Source organism: Coturnix japonica, chromosome 9 (genome assembly GCF_001577835.2).
Source record: "Coturnix japonica isolate 7356 chromosome 9, Coturnix japonica 2.1, whole genome shotgun sequence".
Classification (NCBI taxonomy): domain Eukaryota; kingdom Metazoa; phylum Chordata; class Aves; order Galliformes; family Phasianidae; genus Coturnix; species Coturnix japonica.
Genome location: NC_029524.1, coordinates 15,278,825 through 15,291,019, shown reverse-complemented (window position 1 = coordinate 15,291,019; position 12,195 = coordinate 15,278,825). Strand labels below are relative to the sequence as shown.

The 12,195-nt window shown below is 36.8% G+C and overlaps 1 protein-coding gene across 4 annotated transcripts in view; it reads right to left on the bottom strand.

The window, feature by feature from the left end:
- The window catches only part of PEX5L (peroxisomal biogenesis factor 5 like), an 88,949-nt gene that overhangs the window by 8,955 nt on the left and 67,799 nt on the right, over positions 1-12,195 (bottom strand). For all 4 annotated transcript variants that reach the window (XM_015871884.2, XM_015871885.2, XM_015871886.2 and 1 more), the window contains 4 exons: positions 11,749-11,845; positions 6,616-6,711; positions 1,749-1,865; positions 726-869 (listed from right to left, as the gene is read on the bottom strand). In XM_015871884.2, coding sequence (XP_015727370.1) covers positions 726-869; positions 1,749-1,865; positions 6,616-6,711; positions 11,749-11,845 — 454 coding nt within the window. The remainder of the gene's footprint in view (positions 1-725; positions 870-1,748; positions 1,866-6,615; positions 6,712-11,748; positions 11,846-12,195) is intronic.

The following is a 12,195-nucleotide window of genomic DNA, read 5'->3' as shown; positions in this document are numbered from 1 at the left end:
ATCTGTTCAGCATAAATTACAGTTCTTGCTTCAGTGTACAGACCAATAGTACAAATCAGTGCAGTTCTGAATGCATTTGAGCATGATAATATTTATAATCAGTTGATGTGAAGGTATTTAGTCAGTGTAAAAACACATGCTGGTTTCTCAGATGTGAGTTACTGTACATTTTAGTGTTGCTAGACTATTAGAGCAAACACTGACCAACCATGATTAAGTTCTGTATGTTTAAGGGATTCTTTGGGCACAGGAATTCTCTGCTTTTTGAAACACTGCTGCTTATTTTACCGTGTCAACAGATTCAAAAAGATCTGTATACTTACATTGTAAATAGTTTTAAGGTTTCATTAATGTTGTGGAAAATTATACACTTTTAAGAAAAATCTTAAAATTCTTGTTAAATCAATTTTTTTTTGTTGTTGTTTTTAATGTTAGTGTTTAATAAGTTGAAAACACCAGGAAAAGAAGTGAAACATTTCATATATTGCCTCTCTTCAGTGCTCTTATAATGACAATTTGGCAATTCTGTAATTTCAAAAATAGATTCCCATCTTATGGAGAGCTCACCATTCTCTATTTCAGAGCAGATATTATTCCAAAACCACCATAATTGTTCAAGCTGTTTCAGTCAGTCATGACTAGTAAAGCTTTGAATCATTAAACCATTCCATCTTTGTATGCTATGTCCCCTTTCCTTTGTCAACAAGAGGCACAAGAGTGAATACCTCTGCATCATTGGGCTCCTGTAGAATAGCAGCCTCCAGGTACAGGATTGTAACGGGCAGGTCACCTTCTTTCATTTTTTTCAGTCCTTCCTCAAAAGCACCTGGCCAGTCTTTGAAAGGATTTTCTGTATGGAAATAATATCCCTGGAGAAGAGAATGAAGAGACCCACATTGAGCCCTGCAGTAAGTGACAGCAACTACAAAATTGAATTATTCAGTATATTCTATGAATATATTTCATATATTATATTATATATATATATGAATATATTAACCAGGAAAAAACAAATGAGCTACCCTGTAAAATTTAAATTACAAAAACTGTTTCTATTTGTGCTCTCTGTATATTTACTTGATCACTGAAGTTATGCTTAATGGTTCTTACATTGGGTGTCAAAGATTATGGCAACAGCTCACATTGCAGTAGCAGCAGAATCGAACCTAGCATGACCCCAGTACAGCCAATTTATGGAAGAAAGCATGTTCATCTTCAATTAATTTTCAAGACAAAGAATCATATTTCAGGTGCCTGAGTTGAATTTAGGGTCTTTGTTTGGTTGGTTGGTTTTTTGGGGGCGGGATTTTTTTTTTCAAGTTTGGCTTTTTTTCTCTTGTTGCCACTGCAGTGTAAAGAATATATGCTGGTATCAGCTACATAATATATGCCAAATTGAACCATACAAGGAAGGGGATGAAGCAGAGTGTTTCTGTGTGCCTGCCTGGATTTTTTAGTATTTGGTGCTCTTCCTTGAGTGGCTTCTTCAAAAGTACCCAGGCTCCAGCAGTTTGCTTTGCAGTCCATTTGGCTGAATTCACACACTGTTTGAGTCTAAATGTATTCTCAAGATGGTACTCTCTCAAATCTTATCCTGCTTACAGCCAATTTAAAGAGGATGAGTTGTTCTGAGTAAAATAAGGTTCCACATCCCAGAAGAGTTTTCTTGGGATCCCATGAAGAGCTGAAGCTCATTTAAAGATTTCATGGGAATGATGCAGTGTTTGAAAATAACTTTGTGGTGTTACCTTCTCAATTGTAGAGATGGTGACCTGCCCTGGTGTTTCCTGGTTCTCTGAAATCCAGTTCCTGCGAGCCATTTCTTCCCATTCTGCTTGCATTTTATCCCAGAACTCTGTGTCTGACTAGAAGAAAAAAGACAAAAGAAAAAATGAACAACAGAATCCTAAAATAAAATGAAAGGCTTTTATTGCACTTCTTTTAACAAGTGACAATTTTGCTGAGCAGCATTCATTCTATTAATAATTGTGCTGACTGAAATACTACAGTACAAATATGGCATTCCATATAATTAAATTTCATCTCCTATACTGGAATGTATTTCTTCATCAGAAAACTCTTTATCTCAGAGGCAGCATATGTTCTGTCTGAAGCAGGATTTGCAGCAATTTACACTATGTCTTGTTGATACTAACAGTAAATGGTTACTTTAAAATCTGAAGGAAATGAATAGTGCTAGTTCCCAGCCAAAATGAAATACAAACCCTAAGTATACATGCTAAAGAATAGTTAGAAGTTGCTTTAAAAAAAAACACCCACAAGTGTCCTACTTTTATGGATTCAGCAAAGTTTTTACTACGTAAGAGTAATCACCAAGCATAGAGAGTGTGGGGACAAGATATTTAATATAAATGGGGTCTTCTGACAGCAAAGAAATCCTAATATTTTTAGGATCACAGTAGGGTTTGAGTTTGAAGGGACATTTAAAATAATCCAGTTCCAACCCCCATCTATACCCAGAGTGCAGTTTCTCTGTTTATGTCAGAGAGAATTAATAATTCTTTTGAGGTATAGACAGAACTATTTGGGGATAAGGTGCGAAGTTATTTAGAGACATTAGGAAGTTGCTCACAAAGTTTTGTCTGAATCTATTGTAAGATTGATTGCTCTTTGGTACAGTTCTGCAGCCAGGCGTGATTTGCAAAATCTTAATCTGTGAATGCATGACCTGCCACAGCTCTATTCCTTAGGTGCGCAGGAAAAGGAAAACGCAGACTGTTAACAGATCAAGAATGAGTCAGCAGCCAGAATATCTGAGTCTGGATGCAAAGAATAGGACCCACAGCCAGTATCAGTAGGTGCAATTGCTATAAATCACTATGCTGTTTACGACAGCAGCGTGCATGCCCTTCCTACAGATCTAACAGGCATTTCCTTTTGGTTCTTGCTGTATCACCTCCCTTGGATATTCAGTACTTCCTTCCAGGAGGCTCAGGCTTGTATGAATTATGCAATTAGCAGATCTGTGAAGATACCTGCTATGTTGCTTTGCGGACTAGGGAACAAGTGTGAATCATTCATGCCCAAAGAGAAAATTACATTCTTTTTAATAGAAGCAAACAGAAGATGACAACTCTGTTACACAACAGCTTCTGAGGCTTCAAAATTTGCTTTCATCCCAAATTTGAAGGAAATACAGTCACTGAAATAGTTGTGAGATTGTGCTGAAATGTCCATTTAGGAACTGAAAAGGCTGGGATAATGATTCAGATTGCTCCCTTTTTTATCAACCATGAGCAGAAGCACTTGAATCACTTAAACTATCCTGTTCAACAAATGTCTCCATGAACTGTTTTGCATTCAGTGCAGATCTGCACTGCACTGAAGAAGAAAATTACTTGACCATGTTTTTACTAGAGGTAATTTTGAGATGAGGTAAGGTAGTGGAAATTTCCTTTCCTGCAGATTAATGTTAATATAACCACTATAGATACAGTAATTATTAATGCCTTTCAAAGCAGATTAAGTTATAGATCTAATGATATGTATCTATATATGATATTTATAATAGTTTTTTCTTCCTTGTATGCTTCCCACAAGTATCACTTTCACAACCCACTGACTTGGAAGCATATAAATCACATTTCTTCAGCATATATAAAGCCACCTTTAAGTGTTTTAAGCAAAGATGGAAGTGTTTTTAGGTCTTAAATTCAAATTCTGTTGCTCAATTAGATATTTGTTACCCACCCAGAATTTTACTGTGTGCACTTAAAAAGCCAATGAATTACTATGTGTTTAAGTATCCATGCTTGATGTTTATAGTAAATCCAAAGTGGAGGAAAAATGAGGTAAGAGGAAAGTTATGCAATAACATCACTTATCTCGGCATGTGCCACTTGGACATGGGTCAGGACCCATCTGGTATTTAGCAGCTGTAACCAGGGATTTGCATGGTTGGGCTGCATGGGCGCTTCCTTTGTGTGCAGCTGACCTGTGAGCTTAGGGCTCAGTCTTAGGGGTCCTGCACCAGCTACAGCTTCCGCAGTGCACCCAGCACTTGCAGTTTCTGAAGCACACGAGGCAAAGTTACATGTAGCAGCTGGATTGTGCTCAATCTTGGCACCTGATAAAATGCCATAACATTACCACGGCAAACTCCAATTTCAGTATCAGAGCAGTTCAGTGTCCTTGAGGAAGAGGATCATAAATATTACACAGTCCTCATTAAAGACCTAAGTCTATTTTAGCTGTTATGAGTAGCAGTTTTCCATTGACTTCAGTGGCAGGGGGGTTAAATTAATATTGAGTGCTTCTGAAGATCTGGCTTCGACTCAAAACTCTCAGATCTAATTTTAACTCCATTTGCTATGTGACTGGTGCCAATTATTTCATTTCAGTGTTTTTCCTACCTTAACGCCGGCAAATTACTTCGGTCACATCAAAAGTTTTTGGAGCAGTTGAACAATTTTAACATATTTGCAAATAATCTGCCACATTTGAGTGAAATGACAAGTAGGGAAAGTGTTTCATGCCATCTTTTTCCTTTCATGGAGAATATTCTGCATTTTGTCATAGGGGCAATTCTTACTCTTGGTGTTTAAAAGTATGCTGAAGCAGTTAAACAAATGAGAGGCAAAATATTATATTCCCAGGCTCTTTGCTTCCTATGATAGAATGGCAGGGAGGAATACGAACAGCTAAGTTATGAACTTCCATGTTTTCATCTTTTTTTGTTAGAACTCTCCCCTATTGCCAGTACTCAATTTGCAGTGTTCCTTTTTGACCGGTGCATAAAAAAACCAAAGGTTTGCAGTTGTTCTTCCTTTGAATTATTGCATCAATATGTTCGTCAGTGTGAATGACAAAGTACATTAAATTTGTGCACATACTAATTATTACTAACTACTGTTGTCACAAAGTTTAGCTGTAATATGTCCTGATGCTTCATAGCAGTACATTATGCAGCAAGGTCTCATGTTATGTTGGCTTGTAAATAAAATGATACGGAGAGGAACAGTTTAACATTTCCTTTATGTAACCTCACAACGCTGTGGCATCTGCAGCTTCATCTCTACACTGGAGAAATGAGGCATAACAAAATATCAGAATTGCTTTTTTCTGTATCTGAAATGTTTCTCTGTTGGAAGTTTTTCCACTTCCTTGTTTTCATGTATTTTGATTCTAACTCATTTCCAATAGGATGGTGCAGAATAAATATAACAAATTTATAAACATAATATGTAAATAAACATAATTATAATAGAAATATAATATGTATAGAAATGAAAAGGTTCTGATTTCCCATGCTGGCATTTATTTATCTGGAAGGATTCAGTGTGGTGCTTGGAAATTATGGCATGAGGCTCCTTGTGCTCTCAAGTTTGTATCAAAGGAATGTGACAAAACTCAAATCTCGTTTCCAGAATGACAGATAAGGTAGCCAAGTCTAAATGGACCGGATCAGCAGAAGGGAATTTAGACCCTCTCTGGTAAGAAAAAAAACCCACCTAATTTACTTACATCTTTATTCTTTAAAGAATCCCCAATGACACAGATATCCTTAAATGTACTTAAGAACAAATTGCCTTACAGATTTTCATTTATGTCAGAATTTGACATCTTAAAGCTGTTCCCAAAGCTCTAAAGTGAAAATTGGGTGGAGGATAAAGTTTGGTGTCTTCATTTACTGAACTGTTAATTAATTCTTTTTGAGGTGGACCACAAGGAACCTGAGATTTCCTTCCTTTTCTTGATCCGTTTTCTGGCTAATCTTACCACTTGGAGCTTTCCCAGTTGAAGAGTATTACAGAAACATCCAAAACCTAAAAGAGGAATTTTTGAACAGTATATCTGTTCTCTTCTCGAGTAAGCACTAATCGTTCTGAGCTGGCCTGCAATTTATTTCAATCACCTTAGATTTCTTAGCACTTCATTATCCCTAGGTGAAAATTCAACTCTTTTCATATGCAAATGAAAATAACTGAAAGGTCTTGAAGAATCTTCCCCTTTTTATTTTAACTACCTGGTCCAAGCTTCTATTTTAAGTATAAAGAATCGCTCAGACTACCGGCTACATACTTAAACATTTAATTAGATCATTTGAAATAGCTGTTTTCAAGACTGTGTTAAAGCATTTTAATAATTTTTGGTGTCTTAGAATAACCTTTTAATCTGCAGGTTTTTTAATACAATACATTCTCCCCCTTATTTTACTCTATAAAATATTCAGTAATGTTTTATGATCTTTTATTAGCCACAAAGCACATCTATTTTTCCTACTTAAAGTCTGGTTTCCACCATTACAATGAGTTGGTTTGTGTCTGAGTGACTACACACATTCAGTTACTGGGGTAAGAATATCTTTCACTCATACCTTCAGTTTGGGAGTGCTTACATTTATGAGCAATTTTCTTGACCTATTTGCTATAGTAAGGCAAAATCAATTCTGAAAAGTTCATTCTCGTCATCTCTATTTATAACTAAGATTTTATATTTTGTTAAGAAAGTAACTGATATATGAGTAACTCCAGGAACCATATCTTTTCTCTGCTTTGAAAAATGTAATACAAACTTTCTTCTCTACCTGTGACGCAAAATGAATGTGAAATCTGTAGAATGTTAACTGAAAATGAAGAGTAAATGAGGTAATACCTCTACAGCTGCCTTTGCTCTTTCAAATTCCTCTTCTAGTGAGTGATTTCTTGAGAGAAGAGGCCCTCCCCAACGCTGCTCCTTAGTTGATCGCACCTGAAAAAACAAAAGAATCAGGACGAGATGATACTATCTGCCAAGTTTCTGAGCTGTTTCCTTAATTGCTTGGAGCACTAAACATCCTTTTTCTTGGGCAAAACTAGCTGTGTTCTTATAAGAATTTTCCTATGGTGTATAGAGATCATTCCTCATCGGAAGCAGAATGACTTGTCTTTCCTAGAGTTTTCTTATTCCTCAAGATTCTTTAAAGACAAAAAAGAGCCAAGGAAAGACAATGAAAGAGAGCTGGGCTAACAGAGGAATAGATGGCTCTTTTGTTAACTTTCATCTTAATTGTTCCTACTCCGGTGTTATGACTGTGTCAATGCATTCCACCCATTGGAGAGCTGGGTTTGCTATGACTTTAACAGGAGGGATAAATCCAATTTACAGTCAGTAGTGCTCTGTTCTGGGCTTTAATATCTGTCAATACTATTGGAAGTGCATAACCATTTCCCCCTTATTTCTTTATTAAAAACATTTTATTCATTCTTTTTGCATAAAAGGCACAGTATAAAAACAAGCAGCATTCAGTGATGACTTAGAAAACAACTAAGTGGCTTAATCTTGCTAAAGACAGCTCTGACTGTTAATCTTTTCCCTTGTGTTTGTTAGAGGTTACACATATCGGCCATTTGCCCAAACACGATCCTAACTGCATTAATTTACATGATGATATTACTGATGACTGTGCTTACAGTATTTATTTGCAATAAGCCACATTGCTGGAAAAAATGATTTTTCTCATTTCAGACACACTGGGCTGTGTCTGCAAGCGTTGGAATGTGCCTTACTGGAATGAAACATGCAGTGCATTCCTTGTATGTTCACATGATGTGCAATGCATGGTCAAACACCTATGACTTTCTGTGTATTCTCATGTCTTTTTAGTGAAAAAGATGACATACCTGTGGCAGTCTAGCCGTAAACTCCTGTGCACTTTAACAATACATAGAACTTCAGACAAAAGATGTAACTGTTTCAGTCTGTTTCTATGTCATATAACAGCATTTGTCACTTAAACATCCTTAAGATGAAAGTGATGTTCTACCGAGAATAAATGGAGGTTGCCTGGATTACGTGTCTTTGAGGAAGGTGCTTGGATTTAATTTAAAGTTATCAGGAGACCTTAATCCTATCACTGTTTGGAAATTTAATTGACCTCCTTGTTTCTCTTACTCCTTTTAATTTCAGTTTTACAGCTATTACCTCTTATCCTTTCTCCAGTAGTTTAAAGCATGTTTAGTACTCCTTATTTTCTCTGTGGAAAGATACTCATTACTTTAATTAGGTTTTAATTGTCTTTTAAATGGTATAAAGAGATTAAGATCTCAGATCATTATGAGGCTTTTTTTTTCCCCCCAGATCTTAACTTTTTTTGGTTTCTTTTACTTTCCCTCTTTAATTGGTTATAGCATTAACACATAGCCATGCAGATAGCAAAATCACAGAATCACAGAATGACCCGGGTTGGAAGAGACCTCAAGGATCATGTAGTTCCAACCCCCCTGCCTAGCAGGGCCACCTGTAATCCGATCAAAGAACAAAATTCTGTTGATAGACGTAAATTATGTTCCTCGCCCTTTCATTATTTATGAGTTGACTCTTGCAAGATGTTTGACTGCATCAGCTTTAGAATCCTTTCTTTCCAGTGGCTGTAATTTCCTTAGGTCAAAGACAGTGCCATAAATCATGATGCTTAGACTGATTAGTACTGTAGAATGGGAGAGTGAGCTTGCTAAGGCAGTAGAGAGGTAAGGGAAAGAAGGTAAGAAAGAAGCATAGAAGTTCCCCTCAGTCAGAGGGGAAAGAAGTAAGTAGAAAAATCCATGTGAGCTGCGTTTGCTTATAGACAATACAGAGTCATGTTCTGATTTGTTATAATCCAGAAATGAAAAAACCCGCATGTAGCAAGCATGCTGCCTTTCACTAGTGCAGGAAGAGAAGGGATGGAAATGGAGTGCCAGCACTGGAGAACTTCACTTCTCCAGCTGGTGATGGACTAGGACTCTGCAGCCACATCCCTAAGGGGAGCCAAATGTGTATTATGGGTCAAGGTGGAATGGGTATGTCTGAGGTATGGACAGTCTGCATACACTGTGGTTTGATATGCTCACCACTCTACAGCGGAGGTGCTGTAGTTGATCACTGGCTGCTGTCTTCAGGGACAAAATCTTCCATTCCAGTACATTTGTGCACACTTTCCTGTGCTTGCAGTCTGCTTATGTGCTGTTGGACCTTAACTGTTGGTGAGAGGCTTAAATTATAGTCTTAACTTTTGAGCAGGTCTTCAAATAATGAACTAAATCTGTCCCTTGTAACATAGTTTTGTTAGAGTAACTGGCATATCCTAAAAGAGCCAGGCCATTCATTAGTCTTATCACAGCTATTTGGAAGAAATGAGGAATAAATTATGCATTCTAAATATTGCAGCCAAAACTGCAGATTTCTAATGCTCTGCAGTCTTTGGGATACATCTCAGTCTAAGAGTGTTGAAGTAGTAGGATCAGGTGTAGTTTTTAGTGTGTCTAGGGTTTTTGTGTATGCATTCTGAATGACGAATACAATATCTAACATACCTTGAGAGGACCAAGATTTAAATTGTATTTTGAGAGTTAAAATATAAGCAGAATTCATGCATATACATTTGAACTTCTTATCTCCTTCTCCTTTTTGGTATTGTCAGAGAGAAAACAAACCTTCAGAAACCCCCATCACTGTAAGGTGTCCTGTACCAGTAGAACCATACCAAGGAACTTTTCATTATGGCAGATAAAAGAAAGAAAAAATTTACTTAGTCCGATGCAGTTTAAGAATAGGAAACATGTGTTGTGAACATAATACTAAGAAGGAAGTTGCCTACATCCAGTGCCAGCTACCATGCTGCTGCCCTGCCCAACCTTCAAACACATTTCCTCCTTATTAATTCAAAGTTTGCCTTTGTGATTTTGTATGACATAAGTGCTGGTAAACACAGGATTTTGTTAAGAAGATTGTATAATTTTAATGAGAATGTAACCTAGTTGCTTAGTGTTTCATTTTGAGGAACTAAATCTAACATGTCAAAGATGAGTGATGATAATGATTGTCTCAGAAACTGCTGATGGCTAACTGCAGTAAGTTTGACAGGATGAAATCTTTAGGGTAAGGCAGCGTCTGTTGCATATGTGAAGGTTACCCTTTAAATGAGACTGACAAGATCTATGGAGGACAAAGTATGGAAAACATATGCTTTGATAAAAGAGCTAATGTGATTTCTTTTGCAAGCAGATTAAGAACTCTATCAAGACAGATGAGCCTGGTTTTTGGGAACTGACAACTTCAGCAGTCCAAATATAAGCAGACAGTGAATGAAAGTACTAAATGTCTGTGTGAAGTATCCAAAATAAGAACTTCAGGTTACTTATTTACATTATTAATTACTGGGTCAGCATTTCATGACTTGAGGGGATTGCAAGATCAAAAAAAAAAAAAAAAAAAAAAAAGGCAGCTTATAACGAAGCAAAACAAAAGTGAAGCATCAGATAGGAATGTCATATTCTGCCTGTCCTTCAAGTTGGCTGGTTCAACTTAATGCTTCTCTTATTTTAAAATACTGTTCACTTTACAAAATACTATGGAGATGCAGATGATCGAATCTAAACCAAGTGAGAAATGCTAGTTCTTGCTCTTGCAGTTATTCTAGTGGAAGATAAACAGGAAATAGATGTGTAAAGCAGAGATTTTATATGCTGAATTTGCCATTGCTTTTTCAGAGAGCTGCAGCACTTAGATTCTGGAATCATCTACTTGATTTACTCCCACCTAAGTTAAACATAAACTTCTTGGGATTTAGATCTTCTAGACAGAAGAAAAAGTGTTCAGGGGTTCTTAAAGATGAGAAGGCAAAAGCTTGTGAAAACATGCTGTCCATCTAAGGCAGATGATATCATGCAACAGATCTTTTCCATTAAAGCATCTCTGTATTATATGGAAAGAAGACATCGTGCATTGGAATTAATGTTAGGCTTTCCAAGGGGGAGAAATCCTGTTCGTAATGTAAAAATGGCAGGGAAGAAAAGAAGACTTTTTCTCTAATAAAAACACAGAAATGAGTCTCTTTCTGTTTTCTGCAAAAAGTGGTGCATGATCTCAGGAAAGGCGTTTGGCAGTTTGGTGTCTCATTTTTTCATTTCCAAATGGAGCTATTAACTTTCATCAATTTCTAGATTTTCCATCTGACAGAAAGCTTCTCAAGTGCAGGCATAAAAATAACTGTGGAAGAAGAAAAATTGTTTTTAACTAGAAATGAATCCCATGAAAACTCTTTCCCTTGCCTGTAGCGTGAGCTGAATTTAAAAACTTTTGGTTAAGAAATAAAACGTAGGAATGAAGGTGAATAGGCAATGTGAACTAAATGGATGCATATATAAATGTATGTTTATACCTACTTATGCATACATACACATATAATACCATACAACTTTCAGTAATTTCTACAAAGTCCTGTTCATTATTACCCTATGATGGTGGAACTGGGCAAATCTACAAACCTGCAGCCCTCTGTGTTGGAGTTCATTTTCCAGCAGGAAAAAGGTCTTTTGAACATATTGTTCTCCTGCTTGTGGAGATAAACTACTAAACAATGTTGGCCTCATGTATTGCTTTGTCATTTCCCAATTTTCTGTATTTCTTATTGACCAAGAGACCTTGAAAAAAAATTATATTACAGGGATAAGCGACGATTACAAGTTCAAATTTCAGAACTGGAAGAAGGGAAAGAAGATGCTGCTGTAAATTGTACTTTGAGGTCTTTTTGTAAAGGAAGGTCACAGTTCCCTGCAGTATTAAACTGAATGCTTGAGATGATGAAGTAGTTAGGCTGGTTTTGTAACATTAATTTGGGAGCTGTTTGAAGATTCAGCTGTATAAGGATTTTAACTAATGATCCTGAACATATCCCTTAAATATTTCTTCCAGCATGCGAGTAGTTAGCCTGTGGGACAATTCTTACTTGCCTCTTTAATGTTACTAAATCTACCAAATCTCTCTTACCTGTATTGCAGGTGCTACTTCTAGTTCTGATGTTGAATCAGCGTCGAAAGCGTTCTTGACATTAGTCAGCTCAGACTGTGATCTATTTTCTGTGGACCTAGAAATAACACATTTACAGACTCATCACTGTACACTAATACGCTGCCTTTTGTGTTTCAGGCTTACAGCCCATGCTGTCCAGTTAGTTTATTTCTGTTAACTGAGTTGTTGAACTTGGTTGATATCAAAAGTGCTTGGAGCCTCCTGGGTGTTCTTGCTACTCGGTTGTTCAGTCCCATGCAGACAATAGTTAATGCAAGAGAATCAGGCCTGATTCACCAGTAAAGCACTGAGCATATATGGGTATGAACGTAGTATAGTGCAGGGAGATGGTGTCTCTAGCACTTCATAGCAAAGCAAAGTGAGTCACTGTTTAAAAATTAACCACGACTTTACAAGTCTTCAGCC